The sequence below is a fragment of the Apteryx rowi genome, unplaced genomic scaffold (assembly GCF_003343035.1).
Source record: "Apteryx rowi isolate R43461 unplaced genomic scaffold, aptRow1 scaffold_344, whole genome shotgun sequence".
NCBI lineage: Eukaryota > Metazoa > Chordata > Aves > Apterygiformes > Apterygidae > Apteryx > Apteryx rowi.
Window position 1 is genome coordinate 113,456 of NW_020449908.1, and position 27,880 is coordinate 141,335.

Below are 27,880 nucleotides of genomic sequence, written 5' to 3' on the forward strand. Positions count from 1 at the left end.
AGGTTTACAGCTGGGATCCTGGCAATTCCTCAGCAGAGATTGAGACACTTTTCCAGTGTCTGACCAGGTTAGCTAACACCTATCTTCCATTTACTCTTTTTTCCTTCATTGCTAAAGATGGCTATTATGTTTGAGGGGATCATCAAGAATTGCTTTCTTCTTCATTGTGGTGAATTGACTAGGTTAATGCTTGGCTTTGGGATTTTAAATGCCTATGCCTCAGCACTACACAGGTAATTTATTATTAGACCAAACAGAGTTAGGTAGACACTTTATCTTGCTGCACAAATCAACTCAAAGCTCTTTGCTATTGCCTTGAGAGGAAGATGTCTTTTCAATCTAATGTTACGATAAGGAAGAAAAACTAGCTTTAACATTGTAGCCTAATAGGCACTGTGTAGTCATATTTTGGTAGACTAATCATTTTTTGCCAGTTTCGTTTTTGCATCAAAAAACTACTCGGATGTGACAAAATCAGCCAAAAGTGAACAATGATTATTTAAACTGAATGCCCTGTTTATCAGTGCCTTTGTTTCAGGACCTTTAAAATATCCCTCTCCTGAACTCCTCCTTTTGCCTCTTCAGTCTCAGTTAAACTTTTATTCCTTATTTTTTATTGTCTGTAGTCCTCATGCTCCTGTATTTTGTTTGCTTTCTTTCCCTTCCCTTTTATTATTCCTTGGAATAATAAAATAAAATTAACTTCTTGATTAGCAGATGTACAAGGAAAAAATTACGACATGCCTCTGACATAGCTTTCAATCCTAATTAAATCTGGCTCTCTCAAAGGTAATCCATTCAGTTTCTGTGAGCGTGCATTCATTAGCATGTCTGCTGATGGTAGCACTTATAACAGAGATCTTTGCAGTAGGAATTATCCAATAAAATATCGACAAAGACCTTGTTCAATAGTTACTGAGAGTACAGAAGCTCCTTAGTGTTGATCTAGGACTTTCCCCCAAAATGTGTGTTTATTTTTTTAATTGACAAGGCTTTCTTTAACCCATATTTGGTATGGCTCACAGAGTCCTGGTCCTGGTCTATGTAGTAGTAGTGGAGAACCACCTTCAGGAAAATAATGCTTCTTGCAGTGTACTCTAAGGTTCTTTCACGCTTACCGTACCCCTGTGCAATTCCCTACCCCACAATGAAAAAACAGCTTTGAGGAGCTAGTAGTGGTTCTTTTCTTTGGAGCACTGTTTTTCTTTTCTTTTCTTTTCTTTTCTTTTCTTTTCTTTTCTTTTCTTTTCTTTTCTTTTCTTTTCTTTTCAAGAATGCATTTGCAGTCAATTCCAGAAGGGATAGAAAAATGAAAAGAAGAAAAAAAAAAAAGTCATCCTGCAAATGTTAAGCAGGAATCAGAATAACGATGCTTCAAACTACCAGGAGAGGGTTACTGCCAGTATATGACACCTTGTGGTAAGGAAGAGAAAATACACAATTATGACGCATAAGAAACTACAGTTAAGAAATTGTTACTAAGATATTATACTGAAATCTATTTAATTTATTGTTTTTCCTTAACAGTGTTCCACGTTTTCACGCAAGAAATCTTTTTTTGCAAGAAATGATAGGAAAGAAGAAGCTGTGTTTTAAGAATAAACTACAATAACAAAAAAATATATAGTCATTGTGTTAAGGCATTACTTTTCTTAAATTCTGCCTCCATCTGTCGGGCAGTGGGAGGTATGGCACTATGATAATACGAAGCATCTTGCCAACAGCAACATTGCGAATACACTGCTGGATATGCAGACATGGTATCTGAGGCCAAGAGAAAAAGACGTTAGTTAAAAGTATAATTAAAAAAAGGCTAATAAACTAACTATTAGCTGCAGAATTGCAATACAAATGAATAATATCTTTTTGCTACATACAGAGTTTCCATACAGATTCCGGCAGATTCTTTTCAAAGTGGTTTCAGTTATGGAAATACACTCATGTAGCCCACGGTAGAAATGGGAGAAAAATGTTACTATGATAGGCAGTCTCTTACTCACCCCTTTCACACACTAAATATCATCCAGAACTACTCCTTTGCTATTGTGGCATCTGCTGGAGAAAACAAAGATTTTTTATTGAAACATTTTTATTTCACAGATTTTCAGAACAATTTGTCCCTCCCTCTTCTAAAATAGAGATGGATGTATGTGTTATTGAAAACAACTCATGGCATTTATTTTTTTGCTAGAGCTAAATAAATGGGCATCGATAATAGTGCAGGGGTTTTGAACTATATTTTTATGTATTATCAGTAGAACGTGTCTAGCCCAGGACGAACACATGTAAATATTTAATACTTCTACCTTAGAAGCTCAGTGTAATATAAATCCTGAAAATGTTAGCTTGTTTTTTCTGTTCTGACAAGGGGACCCCCTAATGAGTGAAATATAAATGACATAAGCTTTATTGGAAAAGAAATTGAAAACCGTGAGTATCCTATGCTGGACTAGTCATCTGAGAACTAATAGCAAGAACTTCTGCTATAAGCTACAAGTTCATCTGTCTGAACAAGTGGGTCACCAGGGTATAACAGTAAATCACAGCATGACTACTACCCACAAATAAGAAACAACTATGTTTTAAAATGCCTAATCTTTTTCAAAGAAAAGTTTAAAAAGCCCAGACCCCTAAGCCCCAAGCCCTGAAGCAAGTAGCTAAGCAGGAAGACTGGCAAGACAGAAAAAAAGTAGGGAAACTGACTGAACAGATGAAAAGGATCTGTGTCTGCACCCATCTTTCCACTCCTGTATTTTCAGCTGTGACCAGGAGATGAAATAACCGCAGACAGAAACAGACTCTGCAAACCGATATTGCTCTAAATAAAGACGGGCCCTGATCCCCATTCACTGTTCATGGCTCTGACCTCACAGTTTTACCAGTATTTCAGTCAGGTGTAAAGTCATTTACAGAGTTTATCAGTTAAGACCGCCTCCGTATTTATTTTATAAACATAACGAGCCCGACGCTTCGAGCCCGCTCCAGGGCAGCTGGGCTCAGTGGACACGCGCTAATCCTGCCACCGAGAAGGGTGAGCCGACTAGAAAACTACAGGTCCCAGGATGCACTGCTCCTAGGTAGAAGAGGGACCAACCCCCTTCTCGCGCGCTGCATGCTGGGACTTGGAGTTTCGGCTGCCTTCGACGTCTGCGGCGGCGCGCGGTGGTCCCGCTCGGCCGCCCGCGCCCCCGCCACGCAGAGGCGCGGAGAAGCGCGGGAAGAGCCGCTGTCGCCGCCCTGCCGTCACGTGGTCCAGAGCGGGCGACGCTTGCGCGGCGCGGAAAGGCATCCGCGGGCGCAGGTTACCAGATGCCGGTATGTATCCGTCCGCCGCGGTCCGCCTCCCGCACCCCTGCCGGAGCGGCAGCCAAGATGGCGGCGGCGGCCGTTGAGGCGGCGTTGTGAGTCCCTGCGCCCAACGCTGTCCCGCGGAGCCGGGCCGCTGCCACTCTGGGGCCGCCGCTGGGAGGTWAAGCCCTCGGGCGGGTAGCGAGCGGCGGCGGCCGCGAAGGCAGGCCTGGGAGGCCTCCCCCGGCTCGCGGGGAGAGCCGCCCCGCCTCCCCTCCGCTCGCCCCGCGGACTGCTCCCGCTGTCCGCGCTGGGGGGCCGGCGCGGCCTTTGCGCCCCTGTGGGGGGGCCTCGGTGGCTGCCCCCGGGGTCGGGAGGAGCCGCAGGCCCGCGGGAACCTGGCGGTGCCGGCAGGTTGGGCGGGCCGCCCCCGCCTCCGCCGCGGCCCCCGGCGGGGGGAGGGAGGGTGTGTGTGTGTGCGCGCGCTCCCCCCCTTTCCCCTTCCCTCTCTCCCTCTCTCCAGGGAGACGCGGTGGGGCAGCGGCAACCGCCGCGCTTTTGCCCGAAGCGCTGGGAGCGGCGCCCGCCCGGCGCCCCGGCGTTGGCGCCGCGAGGCAGCGGCTTTCCGCGCGCCTCCTGGGCGCCCCCGCGCTGCCCTGTCGCACGCAGCAGCTGGGCGGGCGGATCCCGGGGGTCGCTGGCGGCGGGACCCGCTGGGCGCCCCGCGGGAAAGGTGCAGCGGGGCTGGCCGGGAGCCTGCGCGGCGCGGGAAGGAGCTGGCGTGTCCCGGCTCTCCAGGCTGCCAGTGCGGGGCAGGCCTCTCTCGGTGCGTTTGGATTTGCCGGGTGCGTTGCTTGTGTGAGAATATGGCTGTCTGGTGCAAGGACAGAGGACACTTTCTCCGTTGTGTTTTCCTGCTTGTTTATACTGCATGGTTTGCAATGCTGTGTCGGAATTTAATTATTCCTTAAATTAGTTCCTTAATTAATGCTCAATAAGGAGTGGATATCTAAGAAGTTGAAATTCAAATAAATGTTTCATCCTATCTCCAGTGTCTGTGGCTCTTTCATGGCTTTTTTTCAGCTTTGTGTTTTCCACTTAGCCTTTCATTTTCAAAAGTTTCTGCATGTGCTATGTGCAAACTTAGGTGCTTTTTAGAGTTCTTGCAGTTTGGATGAATGCTATAGGAAAATAAATGTCAAAAGCATAGCTCCACTATAAAAAAGCCTTTTAAAAATTTATGTATGTCTTTGGTTTGTTAGTGTGTTTTCTATTTGTATTTCTGAGCAATTTGTATATTACTGTTTCATGCACAAATGTATGCGACTATAATCTTATATATGTTTTGACTATAATCTTGTATGTTATTTTAGGTTACTGTTATGGTAGTAAGTATCCTCAGAAGGCTTTTCAAGTTTCTTGCAAATTTTTTATGGCAGAGTGCTCATGCAGAAACACAAAGCTTTCAGGTACTCTAATGTGTAAGAAGCTGAAATTGCTGATGCATTGGTGGAAGCAAAAACAGAACAATGGGAGGATAACAAAGCTTTTGTAAGAGGATTTCTTCTGAAAATAGGTGGTAAAATGAAAAATAAGAAAAAATACAAATTAATTAAGTGGAGGGAAGTGAAAAACTTACGCTGCTTCTTGTAGGAGAATTTCATCTCTAAGGAAAAAGCTGACTGAACCTCTTTTTTTTTTTTTTAATTGATTTGAAGAGATGAAATATCAGCATAGCTTTCTGATCTTAATCTCATTTGATTATATATCATTTGGAGTTATTAAAGATTGTAATATGAATGTTTAGAGACTTGCTATGTGAGAAGGACTTGCTTCTGTTAGAATAGTTTCCTTAAGATCCAGTTGCAGGAAGTAATCAGGATATTAGTATTTTTTGAGCTGTATTTGGTAGAATACATTGGCACATGCCTAGTGTCTTCGAGAATATTATTGAGAATAATACATCTGTGGTGGTGAACTTACTTCAGAGTTAATCAGACTCCTACAGCAAAGATCGTTGAAGATAACTCTTCATTTATTTCATTTAAAACTTGCACAAAAGCTATTTGTATAACAGATGTAACGATAAATATTGCCTCTTTTGTTTTTTTCAGTGGAAGGCAGAAAAAACATCTTTTCCCACAGTTTTAGAAGAATTATGTAACACGATGATGGAGGAAACAGCTTACTGAGTTTGACTGTAAACCCAGATGGTCTTTAATCTTGTCCAGATGAACTCATTATGCTTAGTGGCATATGTCAGGATGGCATGCTAGTTGAAATGTTGTATCTTGCACATCTGCACAGTGGAACAGTTTATCTGTAACTGCAGAAAGTTCTTAGAAAATATTTATAGCTGCTTTCTAAAATAAGCTAAATTGACATCTATGCATTTATTTTGAAAGTTTGTGGAATTTACTTTGAGTTGGTAGAAGAGCTTCTCTATGAATTTTTCACAGGATGCTTGTACTTGCACATAAAAACAGAATGTGAAAAGATTCAGTGTTATGTGGAAGTTGTATTTGTTTTTATTCTCTAAATCAATCTGACAGTTCACCTAAATGAAAATTGCACAAAAGGTGTGTTTTTTACAGTTACTCTAAGCCAGGCTGTGTGGGTGTTGCTGCCTCTTCTGATTACGTGACTTTTATTCAGCTTCCTTGAACCTACAGTAGTGCTTTATGCAGTTGGACAGATAGCCAGATCAAGGAGGTGATCCAGTTGAAAACTCATCTGACCTTTTTTATTTTGCTTTTGTTTGTTGGCTGAGCTAGGTTGTTTGATGGTACCCTCTGATTGCGTGGCCTGGCGAACTTTTGTGCTGGGACAAAGAAGGGTGGGAATGTACGTGCAAGAACAGTAGGACACAGGTCTGCCTATTCCTGAAGTAGCAGGCACTTTAGTATATCTGTGCTGTGATTCTGATTGTTAGATGCAGGAGCTGAATTACTCTAACTCTGACACAAATTAGATCCGTGCCAAATGTAGACATGGTTACAGCAGAATCAGCATACCTGCTGGATCCCATTTCCTTAATGTTATAGTAATAGGTTGTGTTTGCATCAGAATACTGTTTAGTACAAGTGCACCTGCTGAATGGGTTGTATTATGTGACTTTGGTGAAATACCATATTCCTAAACAAGACAGTTAAATTAGTACATCCTTGAAACTTCTCTCTCTTTTTTTTTCTCTCCTGGAACCCATTTTAAAAATACTTATTAGATGAAGGTAAAATCTTAAGTTTTAGGTGATCTCTTCACCTGCACTGTGTGAAATCTTGGTGCAAAAGTTGATAGTAGACAAGTTGCAATAAAGTGTTTAGAAACAAATGGTTAGACCTGCCCTCTTTTTGATTTTGCAGATAAAGATAAAACTAGGATTGTGTCTTAACATTGCAGCTAAAGCTATGTGGAAAAGTAATTCTCTGCAAGACTGTGGTGTTCTTCTGTATCTGTAACAGAACTTTGTAGCTGTTTAAAGGAACAAGTTTGTAGCTTTGTACAGTGGAGCTGTGCCAGCAGCAGTTAGGCTACTCAGTTTTTATTGTAATCTGATTGTGTGTACAGTTATGCATCTGTATGTACATATATGTACAGTTATGTATGTTATTGAACAAGCTAAGCTACTTTTATTGCTCTAAAGGAATACTTATTTCTGATTTTTTAGCTTTAACAACTTTCTTAATGGTACTTATGTCAAAACCAGAAATAAAAGTAAAAATTTTTAAAGTATAGATTATTTTTACAGTAAGTCATTCTGTGCAGTACAGAGTAGCAAAGCTATAGAAATACCAAACACTTTTCCTTTATTTTTGCTAGAAACTATAGTGTATGGCATGGCATTCTTGCTTAAATATTTTAACTTTGTAGTAAAGAAAGTAAAAATCCTCTTACTGATGTCTGTTTTTCCTGTATTGTATCAGCAAGTATCCCCTTCAGTGCTCTGTTGTTATCATCTTAATATTGAAGTAAATGCAAAGTTTTGGCTTACAGTATGTGACTTTCGATCTCTAGTATCACACAGACATCACCACGGACCTGCAGTGACTTTAAAAAAAAAAAATTAAAAAAAGAAATCTGTGTTCTTACTGTTACGTTTGGGGTTTAGTTTCCTAAAACAGCCTTGTGGTTTTATTTCATAAGGAATATGTTGTTGTTATCTCAGATTAGAGATCTTGTACATAAAACTGATTTTAATGCAGCATATATATATTTTTTAAACTGTTTCTTTTAGGTTCCTTTTATTTACTGCTTGTCATGGCTTCAGGAGGTGGTCCCTTTGAAGAAGGCATGAATGATCAGGACTTGCCTAGCTGGAGCAATGAGAGCCTTGAAGACCGGCTGAACAACACGGTATAATTCATCTTAACTTTCAGTTGCCACATTATACTGTAGGTGAGAATTAACAGGTGGTTTATGTTAGTGGTAGGCAATAATGCAAAGATCTGAACCTTGTCAGTACAGCTTTGCATGGTAGCATCCAAAAAGCAATAAAATAATTAAGAGAAATAGAGGTAAACAAGTGACATGTATAACTCAGAGGTGATGAAGTCTGCAGATGTCTTTATGGGGAAGTGTTTTGGGATGAATTAAGGTAGATATAGAAACGCTGTAGGTGTCATAGAAATAAAAACAAATTTGTTTAAAAACAACTTTGTATTTTAGAAGTTCTAAACTGCTTAAGAGTCTTCTGCAAGGAAGAAAAATATAATTTTAGCTTAATTTAAAATTAATGAAATGCATCATTAGATTAAATATTAAAATATTAAATATATATAATATTAAATATTTCCGAACTAGCTATTTTTAATGTGTGCAGTGGAGAAAATGGTGTTCTGTAATGTAACGTTTGCTCTAGACAACTTTAATCGTTGTTTCAGCTCATGTTTTGGTATCTCTTTACTTAGAAAATGGAAATAAAAAAAGTAGATGTTTCAATTAAGTGGAAGGGGATTTATCTGTGTGGTTAACAAATGTGACTTTTTTTTCCTTCCCTCTCCTTCTGCATAAGGATTGGGGAAGTCAACAGAAGAAAGCAAACAGACCTTCAGAAAAAAATAAGAAAAAACTTGGTGGTGAAGCTGAAACAAGGCTTACTAATGATATATCTCCAGAGTCCTCACCTGGAATGGGACGACGAAAAACCAGGACTCCTCATAGTTTTCCTCATGCTAGATATATGACGCAGATGTCTGTTCCAGAGCAGGCTGAACTAGAAAGGCTTAAACAAAGAATAAACTTCAGTGATCTGGATCAGGTTTGTGTGAATACTAGCTCACATTATAAATGTGGCTATCTCTTAATAATTTGACAGATCACTAAAGAAAGCTTAAGGTATTAAGATAAAAAGCCTAAAAGCACTATGGGAACCAAATCACAGTTTTGGTTCCAAATGTGAGAAAATTGTGTGAAGTTCAGGACCATGGCTCTTCTATGCCTGAGGTTCATGCTTATCTGCTACTCAAATGTTTGTAATCTTATTTTGAAAGTATGTTTTTGAAGGGACATAGTTTGTGATTCTGAACCTTGTTATAACCATGGATTGAGCAGAAATGTAGTGCTAAAAACTGCTACTCAGTAGGGTGTAGAGAAATGTATGATATGAATTTTTGAGCTATAACTTTTTCCCTGGAGATATGGCTTGTTCAGCCTTCCCTTGTCCAAATCAATGGAAAGTATGAGGGGTTAATTCTGGTAACGAGCAGTGAATTTGTGCTAACGATTTCAGAACAGAAACTTGTTAATCTTTGCCAGTTTTCTGTTAAAGCTGTTTTGGGTTGTAAAGATAATATTTCAAATGTGACCCATTGCTTTGACTTAGAGTGTAAAGACTGAATCTTTACTGATACTCAAACTTCCTTCAGAAATGTGTATTATGGCAACAAGTTGCTATTCAAAAGGTTTAAAAAAAAACCTGAAGTGAGATGTATGTCAAAGATCACCAGTGCTATGTCTAGCTAGCTTTTGGCTACTCAATGAATAGTCAAATAACTTTGTAATCAGTCCAGTAATACTGCAGAACAGGTAATTCTAGTAGTGAAGTTAATCAGAGTTGAGAATATATTGAGTAAAAAAATCATAACAATTGTTTTTGGCCTTGTTTGTTTATAGAGAAGCATTGGAAGTGATTCTCAAGGCAGGGCAACGGCTGCTAACAACAGACGTCAACTTAATGAAAACAGAAAGCCATTTAACTTCCTGTCGCTGCAGATAAACACTAACAAAAGCAAAGATTCTGCCTCAGGTTCTCAAAAAAAGGAGTCCGGGGGATCATTGCAGTGTAAAGATTTATTTGGAGCTGCTCTAAGCAAGGATATCTTGCAAAATTGTCAGGTCTCTGCTCAAGAAGATGGAAGAGGGGAACCAGCTATGGATAGTAGCCAGGTACTAATGTAGCCTATTAGGCCTACGGAATAGGGCCTTTTGGTTTCAGCTATGCTGTTACTTTTCAATGCCTCTTTCTAAATTTTCAGGAAGTGTGACTGTTGTAATTCAATTTTTATTGCAAGTATTTACCTTCCCACTGTTCTAAAAGGCAACTATTACTTGAGGAAAAGATGAAACTGGAGTCAGGAATGTATTGTTCTTGGTCTTATAATATTGGAAGTCTGCTTCCTGGTGAAAGAATTAAGTATTTTCATTTTAGAGGTTGATTCTCTGTTCTACAGTTCCAGAAAATACTTCTATAGTTTAATATTTTCGTATGTTAGTAATATGAACTCAATTCTGTTTTAGCCTATATGGACAAGAAGCCCTGTGCTTTAGCCTTGCAACTTTATGCGTGCATAAATCTATCCTTATAAAGGTTGTTGACTTTTAACCACTTGCAGAAGTATGACTATAGGTTGGAAGGTTCTAGTATGTTACCCTTTTAATAATAGTTTGCTGTTGCTATCACCATGTCTTGTGCGTAAAACGTTAAAGCTATAGCTGAATGCATTCAGTAATTTCAGTGTCTTTACAGATTGTGAGCAGACTAGTTCAGATTCGCGACTATATTGCTAAGGCCAGCTCCATGCGAGATGATCTTGTAGAGAAAAATGAAAGATCGGCCAATGTTGAGCGTTTATCACATCTTATAGATCACCTTAAAGAGCAGGAGAAATCCTATCTGAAATTTTTGCAAAAGATGCTTGTAAGTTTGGGAATATAATACATTTGTTTCTCATTGTAAGTTTTTATTATTATTATTATTATTATTATTTTAAAGGAGTTGACCGTTGATGTTTTGGTGGTGCTACTGGGGGTGTTGCTTTTTGAGATGTAGTACCTTCCATGATTCATTTTTGCTGCCCCATTTATATAGCTTTTGATTTATGCTACTGAAATATTTCAGGCTAGAGAAAATGAGGAGGAGGATGTTCGGACTATAGATTCAGCTGTGGGATCTGGTTCTATAGCTGAGAGCACATTGCTAAACATTGATGTGCAGTCTGAGGCTTCAGATACCATGGTAAGCTGCCTTTTAGTAATTAAGGTGCTAGAAATGAAGACTTGTGTGGGTTTTTTTTGTCCCCCCCCTTCCTGATTCATGTGACAGTGACATAATCTGCAGTTCAATTCAAAAATAGTAGATTCTCATACCTTCTATCCCAGAGGTGTACATGTATGTGCAGGGTGTTTTTTTTTTCAGTGTGGGAGAAAAAGCTTCTGTAGCAACAACTATTTTTTTCATTAGTTTCTTTTTTAAATCTTTCTAATCTTTCTTCAAAACAGATTGAAGGATTACGTGTGTACTTTGACAGAGGGATGCATTGGGTTGACATAGAAAGGAATAGTTTTGTACACAATTTTTGATTTATCAGCTTGTTTCTGATAGTAGGAAAACTTGCTGGTACTGGGTGAGGAGAGGGTTAGAAATGAGTTGCTGGTGGGCCATTGCTCAAGTATCTACCAAGTGATATGGTGGAAGTGTTGACCTAACACAGCAGTTCCTCTCCTCCTTTGGAGAGCTGGGTGCCTTTCAAAAGAAATGTTCTGGATTAGATGCACAGACTTATTTCTGTCCTATCTGTGAAAGCCTTTATACTAATGTTGTAAACAAACATTGTAGAATATGTAGAAGCATTTTAATAACAACTTATGCTTTAGAACTTCCAATACTACTTCTGCACCAAGGAAAGTACTAGTGAGCCAGTACTATTGTAACCAGTTAGTGCTCTGGGTGTTTTAAAGATGATAAGTACTTAGGTGCTTAGAAGTAAAATAGTGTTTAAAATGTTAAGGAGTCTTCATAATTATATTTAGTTTGGTAAGAACGTATTCTGTTCCTCTAAAGAAATAAAACTGTAGACATGGAAGATCTAACTTTTTCAATTTTTTTTAAAGGCTAGTATGGATTTGAAGAGGTGGTATGCCTGTAAACTTAAACTTGCATTTTTTTCTTCATCTCTGCAAAAGGGGTTTTAGTTTTCGTTTGGCTCTTAATTTTGCAGCTAACTTCTCTTTTTAGACTGCTTTAATGTATTAAATACAGAATGAAAACTTCTGCTCTTAAAAGGCTGATTGCTATTTGAGCCTCGTTGTTACGAAAGTTCTAAGAACAAATGCTAAAAATAACATCTTTACTCTTGTATATTTTATTTGATAGAAATAGTACTTTACAGTATATGACAAGGTATTAGTGGGTAGGTTTGTAACTTAAAAATGCCTGCTAAATTGGAGCACATGTTCAAAATCTAACATACTAAACTATTTAATAAAGGAAGTATCTTTTAGTTTGAGCATTCGGCCTCGAATTGAGGACAAACTAGGGAATTCAGGTTCACAAGAACAGGTTACAGACATTGACGTTACAGCAAGCCCTAAAGGGAAAAGTGACAGAGCTGTTCTGAATGACAGGGAAATCTGGCCTAGTAGGATTAATAGCCAAGAGTGTAGATTGCCTTCAAAGGTACACTTGAAAATATTATTTTAGCCTCAAAAATAGGTTTTATACATACTGATTTTCATTTTTCTGGTAACGTGCTTCAAACATATTTGTTATGATGAATGTTCCCATTTGACCTGCTTGTCAGTATCCAGCTGTCTTTCCATTGAATAAATCTTCTATAACTAGAGTCGTTTTGAAGTATGCAGATTGTTTCTAAGTGAGGTGCTGTTGATGCTTCAAAAGAGAAGGGTCGTAATTGACAGAGCAGGTACTACATCTAATTCTGTACAGCAGATAATCTGATTTTATGTAGTGGTAGATGACCTTCCTGGTTTTGCTATTCTCTTTCTGGGAAAATGTCTTTAAAAATTGGTTTTCAGACCCTTAGCATGGTCACACTAATAGTCTGCCAAAGCAAATTTAAGCCGGTATGGTATAGAGAAAGTAAATTAGGAAACTGATAGCTTTAACTTGTTCTACAAACATTTTTGTAAACTGTTTATAAAAGTCCCTGGTTGGAAGGGGGAAGACTAAGGGCCTGGGAGTTTAAAACTTGTTATCTGTATCTAGCTTTTCCATGGCCTTGTCTTTTATTCTGACAAAAAATGTCAGTGATTTTCGTAAAGCAAAATCAAAAGTTTAAAATTTGTTGAGCTTAGTAGTCTAAAGTAGAACTAGGCTTGAAAATTTTGGTGTTTTGTTTTGATGAATTCAAGTAAATCTGTTAGTTCATAAAGCTTGGATTATTAAATAGGTGAGATAAAGCTTGGATTATTAAATAGGTGACCCAGGAATACATCCCTCTTTCTCTTTCCTCCCCTCATTCCTTCCTGTGTTTCATTGTGTATAGTATGTAGAAAGCAGAGTAGAGGCAAAATACAAGATGAAAATTTGACAGGAATATTCAGTGCCAGTTGCAGTGCATGTTTTAAAGCCATGTCTCTGAGACGTTTAAAATTCTGGATGTGTTCTCCTTTATCTGCTGGAAAGCTGAGCTTTCCTGAATATCCAACTAGGTGATAAGATGTCTGCTTCTATTCTGGTGTTCAGTGTGGAATGTGGTTTGCATTGAGAGAATTTTGTACCTCGTGAACTCAACACCTTATGGAGCAATGATGATGCTTTTTAAGTTAGTGTTCTTTTTGTTAGGAGTTGTTAATTATTTAAAAACACAAGGCAATTTTTTCCATATTTTTATCTGCGGTATATGATGATCCAAACTGGATCAGGATCCGAAGTATTTCAGTGAAATATCTGCAATTAATTTGCTGCCAATACCTGAATAAAATTTTTGAGGCAACTCTCCAGCCATTAATTGGGAAGGGAAAGGAGGTGAAAAATAGCTTTTGTTTTGATATATTTTAACTGTACAACATGCTTTTTCTTTCAGATTTATTTCTGTATGCTTGAAAATAATGTATAGAGGGATTCTGTGCTTGATTTTGTTTTGACATTGATTTGTCACAGTCTATGGTATTCTAGCATAAATGGCAAAAATGTAGTGTGCAGGTGCAAATGTACATTATAGATTAGAAAAGAATAACTGCCCAAAACTTTCTGTTGAAAAGCTACAGATTTTAGGCTAGTAAATCGTCTAGATCTTGTCTTATATGTAGCTCCATGACACTGTGCCTTATCTTCCTTAGCTGCAACAGTGTTATAGCTTACTGTGCTCTTTTGTGAATATGTAATTAGAAGGACAGAGGGATGCATGGGTTAGTCATTCTGATATGATAGAGTGGCTGACTGGGATTCTTAAAAAAAAAAAAAAAAAAAAAAAAAAAAAAAAAAAACTTAACCCCCGGGAGTGGTAAGCATGGCTTAGTGATAACAGGCTTCTCCCTATTATACTTTAAAATTTTTTGACTGAAAAAAATACCTGAAAGACCAAATCATTTTGTTTTCACCTTTTCACACTTACCAGCCTGTTGTTTCTATTTCAAGTGCTCTATTAAAGTCCTGCTTGTTTTGACACATCTATCACTAATACTTATCAAATAAAATGTCATGGTTATGAAATGTTCTTGCATCTCTTTCAGGCCAGAGATCCTCAACAGGAAGCAAAAGAGGAGTTGGAGAACTTGAAGAAGCAACATGATTTATTGAAAAGGATGTTACAACAGCAGGAGCAATTGAAGGCTCTTCAAGGAAGACAGGCAGCTCTTCTTGCTCTGCAGCATAAAGCAGAACAAGCAATTGCTGTTATGGATGATTCTGGTATGTGACATGACAATATATTTTGATAGATAGGTTAGCATGCTGATTAAATGATTAAAGCTGGAATTGTCGATTAGAAGAAGTCATTACACATTTAAAAATCTTTTAAATATTTTTAACTGCAAGGCTTCTATTTATGAAAAGAATTGACAGCATAACATTGTAAAATAACAGTGGCAGTTTAAAACTATGCAGTTGATTCTACATTTCAGCATTTAGAAGAGTCTTTCTCAGGCTCCTTGCTCTGACGAACTTTTCTGGTTCTGCTCTCTTTTCCCATGGTGTATCAACTCAAGGACAGGAAAGAAGATGGAACTAGTTAATAAAATTATAGAACTGAGTGCAGGAGAAAAAGCAGAGGAGTTAGTAGAAAACCTGTAGAAAATTACCACAAATGCAAAGGAAGCTGGTGCCTTTGTGAAAGGCATTTCCTTGCTTCTTTCTCAAATGGCTTCTAGTAACTGCTTTTCTCCTATGTGCTCTAAAGTAGTAGACCTGTGATGGAATCTTCTTTATCCCCCTTCCCCAAATATACAAAACTCGCCCCGTCTTGATAAAGTGGGTAGAAAATATGCTCATTTATGATAAACTAGGACTTCGTATTCTTTAATGTTGTTTTTTGTCACAGTTTCATTGATGTCACTTTTAACAGCAGTTTCTCACAGCCAGTCTGTTACCTTATTTAAAGAGGTGGTACATGCCAGAACTTTAGGGTAGGGAATGTAAAGATATTAATTCAGCATAGGGCAAAATAATTCATGAAATAAGCATTTTGAAAATTGAAAATGGTGAAACTTCATTGCAACTAACTGAAAAACTAAGTTGTGATCTATGAGGTAAAATAATACTTATTTTTGCTTAGTTTTCATGTGAATTACTGATTCATATTTGGAGGGGAAGATGTCAGTTGCTTGGGCATCTCATCTGCCAGTTCCTTGTCTTAGTACTGTTTGGATGTGAGCTTACAGGCAGGAAAGAAGCTTTCTTGTTTTAATGTATCCTTCTAAGGAATTTTGAAGGACAGAACCCTGAGACTGTTTTCAGCTGTAAAGATTACCAAGATAAAAGCTTGGTATCCTATTTATTTTTTTAAGGAAGTAAAATTACATTCACTGTTCTTAGCTTGGCTCTACTGAGTAACCACGATTTGGTTTGTTTTTAATAAGCTAAACACTTCCATCAACCCTCCACAACTGGGTGATTTTTATTTTGTGCTGACCTTTTGCAAAACACAGAAAGAACAGATCTATAGAACAAGTTATTTTGTGTATTGACTTGATGGTGAATTTTTTTGTAAGGCTACAAGTCTTTCAAGGGTAAAGTTGGTGGGAAGGGCACAACATTTCAAAATAATTGCTGTTGTATTTTAAAAGCTGTAATATATTAATGCTCTTAAACCAAATATTTTCATCTAATAGCCTTCATTTCATTGCCATAAACAAGTATTTCCATTTTTTTCCTCCTTCTTTCAAATCCCCAGTTGTAACGGAGACTACAGGTAGTGTTTCTGGAGTAAGTCTTACATCAGAACTGAATGAAGAATTAAATGACTTAATTCAGCGCTTTCACAACCAGCTTCATGATTCTCAGGTCAGTACTTGCATTGCACTGTACAAGTTTTTTCCACAGGCTCTTTCAGAGTCTCACCAGTGTTCATTTTTCTTACTCTTTTGAACAGTGCAGTTAAATGTTGGTGTCACTTATTTACATGAATTTGCTCATGGAGTAATTAGTGTTCTTTAAAACTGTGAAGGCTTAGCATGTTTGTTCCTAATGGTTATTGTTGACTGATCCACACTTTCAGTCTCATACTTCTCTAGATTTTCACAGAGAACATTTCTGTATTACAATATATAATTGGGATATCATCAGAATATTTTCAGCACCTGTTTCCCCTTATAGAAGTTTTGTTCTGCTCTTGATCCTAGCAGGCCTAGAAGAGGGTTTCTTTTTCTTTATGTTTTATTTAACTTTCAGAAGAAGGTAACTAGAAAAACTTCACAGTACTCTGAATAAAAATGAAATTACTCTTTTTAAACACAGTCTGTGCCAGATAATAGAAGGCAAGCAGAAAGTCTTTCGCTTACCAGAGAGATTTCACAAAGCAGGAATTCTTCAATGTCAGAACATCTGTCAGATGAGAAGGCACAGCTTTTTAACAAGATGCAAATGTTGCAGGGTAAAAAGCAAAAAATGGACAAATTATTAGGAGAACTTCATACACTTCGTGACCAGCATCTAAATAACTCCTCCTGTAAGTAAATATAAACAGAATTGTATATTTTTAAGAATGTAACTTGCAACTGATTGATAAATTAGTACTAACTATAGCAGATGATAAAGCTGTGCTAGGGCAATATTGTGTAACTTTTTTAATAATATATGTTTCCTCCTTAACAGAGAAGTTATATATACTTTACTTTCCTCCTCTACAGATACAGATAACAAATGTTTTCTCTGATAGCACTTTAGTTTATATCACTATTAAAGTTGCTGATGTGAGGCTGTGAGACTAGAATTTTTGTTTGTTTTTCTTCAAGGCTTGTCTGTGACAAAGCTTACTTGTGGGTCATACCATAAGCACTTGAAATTGAGAACTTTCTGTATTTTATCACAGTACATCCATATCTATGTAGTCTGAAGTTCAGGTGTTAATAGCTCCACAATAGGGTGGGGCCAGCTTTTCCATTGTCAAAGGACTTTCTCTTCTGTTAGCCACAGGCATTTGAATTGTAGACTAGACCAGAGGAACTTAGCTGTCTGTCCAGACTAGATTTTTGGCCTGTTCCTTAGATGACTTTTCCTTCCCTCAAAGCCTCCATGTGGGACTATCAACTGTTCTCATTTTCTCTTTCTGGAAATGTATTTGTACTGGTGAAGCTTTTTCCCCTACTGCTAGAATACTTTGGTTAATACTAAGAAATGAGACACCTGAAGCATACTCCTTAGGATGGGTCTACTATTTTACTATGATTTAACAGCCATCAATTATGTTACTATACCCTGTTCTTCTTACCTGTAGTTAACACATGTATATAATGTGCATGCATTTGGATATGATTTCATGTAGCTGGAAAAAGCAAACTTATGTCAAATCTCAGGGCTGTGTTCTAAAGCATATAGGTGCAAGAGCTTAGCACAGGAAAAGTTGCCAGGATTTTTTTTTTTTTTGTCACATTGAAATGTTAAATTTCAACAAAAGCAATTCAGCCATAAATAAACTCCTAAAATAACTCTTTAGGCAGATTCACAGCATGAAAATTTCCATTTCTGAAGTTTGATAAAGCTCAAAAGAGCTGACAAAAGTCTTGTTTATGGAAGTTAGCTATTTATTGTCTGCCTTTTGGCATTACATGTCACAAAACTTAAACAGAAGTGTGTGTTTTTTGTTTGTTTTTTATGAAAAAGACATTACCTGCTGATTTATATGTGGGCAGTATTTTCTGTAGCTACATTTTAATGTCATTCATGTAAGTGAGTTTCTGCAAGCTGTTCTTAATCAGATATATTTCTTCTGTGTAGTTTTTCCTGCATCAGGTTCTCCTCAGAATGGTATTGATCAAAGAAGTACAACTTCAGCTGCTTCTGCTCCTGTAGGCATAGTAACTGTTGTCAATGGTGAATCAAACAGCTTGGCATCATCTGCTCCCTATCCTCCTGATTGCCTGGCTTCTCAGAATGAGAGTGAAGAGGATGACAATCTAAACCCAACCGAAAAGCTCCAGTAAAAGTTCTTTAATTTTTTTCTGTAGCGTGCTTTAGTGGTTTTGAGTATTAATTTTTTTAGTAAGCTCTCTGTCTTAACGAACTGCTTTGTATTTTAATCTACTTAATTTAGTATTATGTTCTACTAAATGGTTTAAGACAGTAAAATGGGTTCAGAGCTTCAGGCATAAGGTTCTTACATGGAAAATGACAGTTTTCAGGGATTATAGATGACATATACGTTTCAACTTATATAGATGCAATTAATAGAACAAAACATATAGCATGTTCTTTTTCCTCCTCAGGAAACTAAATGAAGTTCGTAAGAGGTTGAATGAGCTGCGTGAGTTAGTTCACTACTATGAACAAGCATCTGATATGATGACGGATGCTGTGAATGAAAACACTAAGGAAGAGGAAGAAACAGAAGAATCTGAAAGTGATTCTGAACATGAGGATCCACAGCCTGTTACAAATATTAGGTTATATTATTTTTTGTCATCCTAAATTTTTGTAGCTAAGTTGTCACAGGTTTCCTGAAGCAATAAATTATTTCAGTCAACCAGAGGTAACTTAATACTGTGATTATGTTAACTTTCCAAAATTTTAATTTGAAGTAGCTTTCTTATACAGATGGTTAGTTATAGTCTTGGTCTTGTTCTTGGTAATTTATTTGTACAACAAATGTAGATTACCTTGGACATTTAGAAAATCATTATAAAGGACTTTGAAATCTAAGTGCTTTAGATTTAAGCACTGAAGTGTGTATAGAACTCCATTACAAAGTTAACAGGTTTAGGCTAGAGAACTGGAATGAAAGAGATTTCAGTTTAGATAAGCGTGCTGAGGTGTAGTTTTTTAACAAGACCACTGTGTGCATTGATGATCTTCACTGCACAGAAATGAGTTATAATTTTGCTGTGAATCATACAGAGCTTTTGTAACATAGACATACACCTTGAATGCCTTTTGTAAATTGATATTGTTTGTAGAGCTAGCAGGGAAATAATCCATAGTTGCTTCTGAGTGATGAAAAATATTGGAGTATATTGAGAAATTCTGAATGTCTGGACTAACTTTCAAGGGAACTTTATAAGGTGTTGTTTTTTATAAAGGATTAAAAAGACATTTCCATAGCAGCCAGTTCAAATATTTTTAAAATAAAAGGGCTGAAGTAAGACTTTGTCGGTATCGCTTCTTAAAAGGTTGACATCAGTAATGTATTTTACCCTAGAAACCCTCAAGGAATCAGTAGTTGGAGTGAAATGAATAGCAACTCAAACATACAATGCAGAACTAATAACAGAGATGGAAGACATCTTAATACTGACTGTGAAATAAATAACCGGTCTGCTGCTAATGTAAGGACTCTCAAAATATCTTCAGCTCTAGGTATGTTCTAAAATCTTATAATAATTTCAAGTATTAATGCATATGCTAATAATTCTGATAGCCACACAAAATCTGGGAGAACTGTGTCTGACAAGCAAAATGTTCAAGAGTCTAAACATTATGCTGATATTTCTCTGAAGTCCAATAATTGCAGATGGCACGATTGATTAATGGACTTTAGCAAGTTGTGTTGTGTGTCATTGGTATTGTTTGTTTTTTGCTTTTTTTGCTTGTTCTTCCCCTCTAGACTGTCATAATAGGGAGGATGACAAAGGTGTTGACCTACCGCAAGGTCAAGATGATGAAGCTGAAGAAGATAGAGCTAGTGAAGATTCTGTATCTAGCCACAGAAGCAGCCTGGGGGATGCTGCTGGAGATGCTGAGTTTGAGCAGAAGATCAGTAGACTTATAGCTGCAAAACAGAAACTTAGACAACTACAAAACCTTGCTGCTATGGTGCAGGTATTCTATAAATATAAATCTGTGTACAAAAATGTAACATTTATTCATTATTACATGTATAAATTTTAATAGGGGAAAAACTCTGCTTAATCTAATATTTAAAATGCTCTTTTTAAGAGTGGGAAGGGGGGATACTGTTTGATTTGTCTGAAGTTGAGGCTGATGCTTTTGAAGTTCAAATCTTGAATTTTCATAAGGGTTACTGACTTAAGAATGACCTTAATACTTAAACTCAACACTGAATTACCAATATTTTCCTAATAAGCCTAATATTTTTCAAACATTCTTGATCTATGTTTTTATTTTTTGCTTATAATGAATATTCATTGGTTCTAGTTTTGGAAACCTAGGTTCTGTAATGTTTGTTTCCATCAGTGAAGAAAATAGTTTTTAAGTTTTCCATAAGATTCTTGAGGGCCAGCTATGAACTGACAGTGTTTTTTATTTAGAATGTCTCACACTAGTTTTCATGATGTTTCTAAATAACATCTTTTCTTGAATTTGATGTCCTCACAGAAAGCATCTGTGTAATTTAGTGTCTGCATGTTGAGTACATATGGATACCACAGAAATGAAAAGTTCGTATGCAAGAACTCTCAAATCAATCTCAATTAAAATGTGTGCTTGGGTAGTAGCTACAGTATAAGCACTATATAGTTACTTCACAATTATACTACTATCAAAAATTTCTTGGCATCTGGGTCAGACTTGATACGTAGGATCACTGTGAAGATGCTATCTGTACAATATTATAAATGAAAAAATAGAGATGATGCAAATGCTCTTTTTTATTTCCTTCAATTCATGGTATGTCTTCCATCTTCGTTCACATTTACTAGGTTAGTGGCTTTACATAATCAGTAGTAGTTCTGTGGGCATATATAGCTCTGCCATACATCCCCACTGATGATGGTCTCTCCCCTTCAGGGGGTTCTATATTAAAAAAGATCGTTTGGGAAAACGACACAAGCAGCAGCTACAGCTTTAATGTTTTCAGATTAAGTGGAGAATTTAAAATATAAAACCACCAAAACCAAGAAAAGTGTAGTATGGAACCATGTGGAAGACTGTCTTAAACTTAACTTGACTTTCAAGAGTAGTTTTGTTTCTATTTTAAGCTGTTAATGTTTTTTTTAACTTCCATGACTACAGTAACTAAACAGTCTTGTTGCTCACCTTATAGTCTCATTCTATTCCGCTTTTCTTTTCTCTTCCTCCTTTCTTTTTTGTCATGCTTCTGTTTCTATCCATTCAGTTATAGGTATAAAATAGTTTAAGTGGTTCATGCTCCCAGAATGAGAGAGAAGTTATTTGTTTATACTGGAATTTTCAATAGGGTAAACTCTCTAACTTCAAATTAATCTCATGATGACTTCTTGCCTTATAATCTGAACTAAAGATAAAGCTCTTCAGACTGTGTAGTTTTGAAAAATGATTTTAATTTGAGAAACTAAACTGGTTAAGTTCTGTGTACCAATCTGAGAATATTCTGACTGCCCTTCTTTTCAGGATGATGATCTGGAACCTCAAGCATCAATTGCCGACGCATCTAATATGGGTGACTTGTTTTTGGGCAACATGGAGGAGACAAAGCAACAACCAAACAATGCCCGAGCTGGTACCAGCAAGCTACAAAAAGATGTAGGACTGAATGAAAAAACAAGGTATGCTTTTATTCAAGGATATTAAAATCATGACTTTATGAAACTTCTTGCCAGGTAATACGCAAATAACTTTTACAGAGAGAAGTTTTATGAAGCTAAGCTACAGCAGCAGCAACGGGAACTTAAACAGTTACAAGAAGAAAGAAGAAAACTGATTGAAATTCAGGAAAAAATTCAGGCATTACAGAAAGCTTGTCCTGACCTTCAAGTAGGTAGAATGTATTTCTTTGCTGCCTTAAGCTGTTGAGCAGTAGGACATCAAGTATCTTTCATACCAGTTGTTTTTGGCTATTTTTTTTGTTGTTTTTGTTTAAGTATAAAAATTGATGTTTAAAATGTACAGTTGGTAATTCTTATCTTACATATTGTAAGATGCTGGATTTCTAAGGCTGGACAAGAACTCTGATTATCTAGTCTGTGTTCCTCTCCAAGTCTTTGCTCGAAGATTTCTGTACCAAGCTCATAGTTCTAGTGTAGTATGTCCTCAGAAGTCGCATGGTCTTGGTTTAAACTCTTCAAGGATGGAGAACTGTCTGTCTTATTTTTAGCTTGGAAATTTTTTTGTCTATATCTGTAGTCATTGCATTTAAACTCTTGATATTAATCATTGGCTATCTGGATTTCTTTCCAGAAATATGCATTTGAGGATCTTGTTGAGTAACATGCTAGCTTGAAAGATCCTGGTTATTTGCCTTATAACTATCTAGACATATTTTTCAGAATGTGCTCTCATCCAAAGGCTGTTTCTTCAAAATTGTACTGATAGCATGATTATGGAAAATGTCATTATAAAATAAAATGTTACACTTAAGAGAAACTCTTTCTCTCTCTCTCTCTCTCTCTCTCTCTCTCTCACTCTCTCACTCTCTCACCCACACCCACACACTCACTCACTCTCTTACTTTTTTTTTTCTTTTAATGCTGCCCTTCAGTAGTCCTTTGCTTAATGGCACAAAAAGGCTTTTCTTTTCTTTTTTTCTGCTTTTTCCTCTGTTACTCGTGAACCTTGTATTGTCAGTGACTTATCTAAGAAAACTTCTTCAGGGTTTGGTCTTTCAAAACAGTATCATGTCTTGTAAGCATGACAAACACTTTGTATTCAGAATGACAGTGCTGTGCAGTATTGTTCTTTGTAGTCTTTGAAGGCAAATTTATATTATGAAGTGAGCTGTTAACAGCCAATAGTGTGCATCTATAGCATTATATAATACTATCTTATAAAAATAGGCACTGTTGATTCCTGCCTAAGCTCTGAAATAAGTATTTAACATTAATTAGAAAATCCCTTCTTGCTGAATACTAATTCTGCTGTTTCAAGAAGCCTGAAATGTGTTGGGCATTAACAGTACATAGGTTTTTAGAAAGTTACTCTACTTTACTTTGCCTTTCTGCTTTCTCTTTCAGTTGTCAACCAGTTTTGGTAACTGCCCAGCAAATAGACAGATTTCACCAGCAACTTCAACTCCAGCCATGAATGAGTGTAACGCAGCTGCCAAGCCTTTACTTGAACTTGATGAATCTGTACCAGTCGGCCATGAGGTATTTCATACTTGAGATTTTCTGTGACTTAGAAAAGGCTTACAGAGGAAAAAAGTTCTAGATAACTTACAAAATACTAAAAAAAAGTGCTTTTAGGGGGAGTGGAATAGTAGCCATTTCAACATAATGTGTATAATTTTTGTTTTATTTCTGGGAAGAAATATTGAGCTGAACTGGCAAGAATGCTGTGCCCAAAAACAGAAGTTGTTGTCAAATGTGAAAGCTAAATGAATTTTGAATTTGTACAGTAGACATTTGACTGCATTCTGGAGGCAAATTATCCATAAAGAAAATGATAGCATTATTTGAAATGTAGTATATGTTCTTTATATAGATGACTTTTATGTATCTTCCTTTCCTCGTTTTTCCCCCAAATTCACAAGTTTTAAGTAATGATCTGAATATTACTTAGTCCTTCTGAAAATTATGGTACCATTTATAGAGGTGGAAAAAGATGTGAAGAAAAGCTTCCTGTTTAGACCAGGCATCAGAAACAAATCAAAAATATTTGAAAATAATTTTTATTTAAATCAACTTTCTCTGTGAGCTGCGTCAGCATTCTCTAAAATTCTGTGTTGTAGCTTTGGTGAGGCTGATTGCCCAATGCCTCTATTATTGTCATTAAAAGCCAAATCTTTCTTTTCACAGAAGAGGATTTCAGAACTTTGGCTTCTTCAAATAAGCATTATAGGATAAATTATCTGAATTTTTTTCTGCTAAAAATAAATTGTCTCTAAAATAAATGTGCTGATGCATATTGATAACATTCTAGAAACAGCTTGGATTATTAATTATCAAAATGTGGATATTGGTTTTTTGTTGGAAAGCTTCTTAGCTGCATCACCACCAACTAGTTCACTTAACTTCATGCTTCAGTACATTGTCGCTTGTCTTTTCTTTAACATCTGCATTTTCCCGTCTGGTTCACTTATACAATTCCTGTTATGTGTTATGCTATTATGTTGCACCTCTTACACTGTTGTAAAAAGTATCTTACCATTTGTGCTTTCACTGTGTTTAAAGTAGATAAGGACTCTTCCTGCTTATCTCTTTCCGTTTAGGTGCTCTTCTTTGTAACCCATGGCTTCCTTAAGTCTGTACAAACATATACTGCAATCTGAAGTTTCTGCAGATTGCAGAAATGCTTGCCTTTTTTTCTTGTATCCTGTACTTAGTTATCAGTGAAGCAGTTTGCACTGTTTCCAGATTTCTCCAGAGGATATTCTGTCTTGCTACTTAGAGCTGACTAATAATGCATAAGATGTTTAATAAATAGTGTTGAGTGAAACATGCATTCCTTTTCATATAAAAACTTCTGTCCTGTAATTGCTTAGATCTTAAATTATTTGGGATAGATACCAAATACTGTGTGTATTTACGGCTTGCTGCAGTGTGGCTTCAATTACAGTATGATACCAATGCCTGAACAAAAATTTATCAATGTGGTATCAAATGTTGAAACTTTACCATGTATTAGTTCAGATTTTTTCTTTATACTCTAATACTTTCCATTCTACTGCAAATAGTTATGGTCGGAGATGAGAAGACATGAGATTTTAAGAGAAGAGTTGCGACAGAGAAGAAAGCAGCTTGAAGCTTTAATGGCTGAACATCAGAGGAGGAGAGAGCTGGCAGAAACAATATCTACTGTTGCTGCATCTGTTAAAAGCGAGGGATCAGATGCTCAGTGTACTCCACAGCAGAGTAGGACAGAAAAGTAAGAACATGAGTCACTGTGGGTGCTTCTGTGTTTAGTACAATGTTAGTCTTAGAGCATTTTCCTGTTTTCATAAGAGCACTGAATGAGATGAGATATAATAGTAAATTAGTTTCTCAACTTTTAAAGTGACCGTTAATTGACAGTTTGCCAGTTGTATAGTTTTAGCCGACATATTTAGTCTCCCTGTTCTGTAGATGGTGAAAATTATATAAGGAGGAAGGAATGCGTGGAAAAGGTCAAATGTTCAAAGCAGACTATTGTTCCCTCATCTCTACAGCATTTATAACAATAGTAAGGTAATAAAGAAAAGACTTATTGAAAATTAWCTGTCCTGCTATCAGAAATATACCAGTTTCATTTTTGCATTGGTGAGATGATGTTAATCAAGCTGCTGGTTTTGGTGCAGCTTGATTAATTGAAGATAGGCTGATTGTTTAGTATTCTGATTTAAAAATAAAAAGAACTGTCCCACCCCTTTAAACACCCCTTTTTGTCTTAAATGTTCACTAGGACAATGGCAACCTGGGGAGGTTCTACCCAGTGTGCACTGGATGAGGAGGATGGAGTTGAAGATGGTTATCTCTCTGATGGACTTGGTCAGGCAGAAGAAGAGGAAGAAGATGAAGGATCAATTTCTAATGACAGTTTCTCTATTTATCCCAATAACTACATACCAGAAAGTACATTTTGTGTTAAAGAAAACAAGGATAGGTTAGTTGCATTATTACTTGGCCTGATGCCAGTCAGTAAATTTGAAGGGGGTGGAGGAAGAAGCATTGTGTTAAGTAGAAAACTGTTACAGCAGAATGAGATTTCTTTCTGCTTGCTAGTGAGCTGTGTCCAGTAGCACTTTCTTGTCAGTCTCTGTACCTGTGTGTAACTAATCTAGATGTGTGTAACTAATCTAGATTTTCTTCTGTTTTCAGCCACATTAAATGTTGTTTGCCATTGAGCTCTGTGGTTGGGTTATCGTAGCTCCTTATGTTCCCACGTTGTTTTAGTCGGCTTAGCAGAAGATGACTTGTCAGAAGTTTTTGCCATAATGTTGAGCAGTTTTGTTTTGTTTTTGTTAATCAGTAATTCGGAGAATTAAAGACTAACCCTGAAATTTTTGCTCTGCATTTGTTGGCTTTGACAGCATTGAAAAATACTTCTTTTTAGTTATTTTTTTAATTAACATACATATTTTAACTCTTGCTTACCTGATTGATTTCCTTATTGATCTTTGTGTGACTTAGCAAGATGCCATGTTAAAAGTAATATATATTCTCTCAATTATCTCCATTTTTTTGATACCCAGAATTATTTTAGTGGATACTAATGTATGTGGTCTTCAGTTCCTTTGTCCATTAATTTTCATTGTATTGTGTTGATGGCTTTCATTGAGTACATATCAAAAATCAGTATTGGGCAATCCTGAGAACAAGAGCCAGAAGCATCTTTACCAGTTCTTTTTTAAAAATGGGTGTATTTGTTAGTTTCTTTTTTTTTTCAGGATATTGTTGGGTTGACAAACTCATGTTGGTGGTTGGCTAGTACACTGAAATGGCCTGAGCCAAGTGAGTTGTTGACATTTAACTGAAATGTCATTTAAATAATTGAAAGATCATAAGACTGAAAGTTTAAAATGTTAGCTTTTGTCCTTGTTCTTCTTTTTTATTTTCCCCCAGGTGGAAGAATTGCCGTCCTCTTTCAGCAGATGGAAATTACCGTCCACTGTCTAAGACGAGGCAACAGCAAAACATTAGTATGCGACGGCAAGAAAACCTTCGATGGGTGTCTGAACTTTCATATGTGGAGGAAAAGGAACAATGGCAAGAGCAGATCAACCAGTTGAAGAAACAACTTGAACTTAGTGTCAGCATTTGTCAAACTTTGATGCAGGATCAGCAGGTAGATATGAAGAACAGTTATTTTTTGTTTACTACCTTTGTCTTTTTTTATTCTAAATCTTTCCAGCAAGAACTTTTTTTTTTGTGGTTGGGTCATCGGCATGTATTTTCTTTTTACAGACCCTGTCTTGTCTACTACAGACTTTGCTTACAGGCCCTTACAGTATGATGCCCAGTAATGTTGCATCTCCACAAGTACATCTTATTATGCATCAATTAAACCAGTGTTATACTCAGCTGACTTGGCAGCAGAATAACGTTCAGAGGTTTGTTGTCTGTATTAATATTAGATTGTGTAATTTGAAATGTTTCAGTAACAGAGAACATGGTTACACGAATGATAGATTAGCTAGTGGTTAAATGTTCTACTAAACTTCTGGGTTGGTTTTGAACTTGGAATTCTATACAACCTTGGGGAGCTTTCCCTCTTCCTCCCCCCCCTTTTTTTTTTTTTTAAATCAATTACCACTTTGAAACCTTTCAGAAAGTTTCTTGGTCTTGAGTAAAGAGAGCCAAGTGTTGGGATGTCTACCAAAAGGCTATTCATATAGTTTCATGTGACTTTTTTGGTATAGACTTGCCTTCCTTGAATACTGCTTTTGTGCCTTTATTATTTGCCTGACTACCTGGCAAGATTCCTGATTGCAATGATTATGGAAAGATGGTGGAAAAATTCTTTGTCCTTTCTTAGTCTTGTTAGTTAGTAAGAATTTACGCTTACCCATCCTCCATTGGATGTACTTTCTACCTTCTGAACTATTTAATATATATAAAATATATAAATCTCTCTATATATTATATATAGATTATAGTTTAGAAGGTAGAAAGTACATTATTTATATATGTATATATTTTTAATAGTCAATGCATTGTTTGTAAGTTCAAGCTTTTTATCCCTGTTTTGTCCTTTGGTAAATATTATATAGTTATTGACATCTTCTGTTTTAAAGCAATTTTTATGCCACTTGCAAATATCTTGCATCTGAGGTTGTTCCTACTGAATTTTCCTTTTTAAGCTGCTGTTTTTTTAAGTTGATCTTAAAACTGTTCCTGTTTGTCAGTTAGGATTATATAAGAATTGCTTCCTGTCCTGTGGAGTTYTTTTTTTTTTCTTTTTTTTTTTTTGACT

General features: G+C 36.8%; 1 protein-coding gene and 1 long non-coding RNA gene across 14 annotated transcripts in view; one reads left to right on the forward strand and one right to left on the reverse strand.

The window, feature by feature from the left end:
* Window positions 1–1,546: 1,546 nt before the first annotated feature.
* LOC112969372 lies at window positions 1,547–2,999 on the reverse strand. Its single transcript, XR_003254704.1, has 3 exons — window positions 2,867–2,999; window positions 2,001–2,052; window positions 1,547–1,764 (listed from the first exon to the last, which is right to left on the reverse strand). It is a non-coding gene; the product is annotated as an uncharacterized LOC112969372 (long non-coding RNA).
* A 139-nt stretch (window positions 3,000–3,138) lies between these two features.
* PCM1 (pericentriolar material 1) overlaps window positions 3,139–27,880 on the forward strand; it is a 43,794-nt gene continuing 19,052 nt past the window's right edge. For 5 of the 13 annotated variants that reach the window (XM_026072605.1, XM_026072610.1, XM_026072604.1 and 2 more), the window contains exons 1-20: window positions 3,234–3,315; window positions 7,523–7,641; window positions 8,300–8,545; window positions 9,400–9,672; window positions 10,253–10,423; window positions 10,625–10,741; window positions 14,200–14,377; window positions 15,858–15,967; window positions 16,421–16,631; window positions 17,900–18,101; window positions 18,388–18,564; window positions 19,317–19,474; window positions 19,722–19,936; window positions 21,446–21,600; window positions 21,679–21,808; window positions 23,005–23,139; window positions 24,666–24,856; window positions 25,370–25,570; window positions 26,530–26,752; window positions 26,872–27,017. In XM_026072605.1, coding sequence (XP_025928390.1) covers window positions 7,546–7,641; window positions 8,300–8,545; window positions 9,400–9,672; window positions 10,253–10,423; window positions 10,625–10,741; window positions 14,200–14,377; window positions 15,858–15,967; window positions 16,421–16,631; window positions 17,900–18,101; window positions 18,388–18,564; window positions 19,317–19,474; window positions 19,722–19,936; window positions 21,446–21,600; window positions 21,679–21,808; window positions 23,005–23,139; window positions 24,666–24,856; window positions 25,370–25,570; window positions 26,530–26,752; window positions 26,872–27,017 — 3,335 coding nt within the window. In that variant the 5' untranslated portion in view covers window positions 3,234–3,315; window positions 7,523–7,545. Of the gene's footprint in view, window positions 3,316–7,522; window positions 7,642–8,299; window positions 8,546–9,399; window positions 9,673–10,252; window positions 10,424–10,624; window positions 10,742–14,199; window positions 14,378–15,857; window positions 15,968–16,420; window positions 16,632–17,899; window positions 18,108–18,387; window positions 18,565–19,316; window positions 19,475–19,721; window positions 19,937–21,445; window positions 21,601–21,678; window positions 21,809–23,004; window positions 23,140–24,665; window positions 24,857–25,369; window positions 25,571–26,529; window positions 26,753–26,871; window positions 27,018–27,880 lie in introns of those variants that run through there. The other 8 variants (XM_026072606.1, XM_026072616.1, XM_026072611.1 and 5 more) reach the window with 6 other exon arrangements.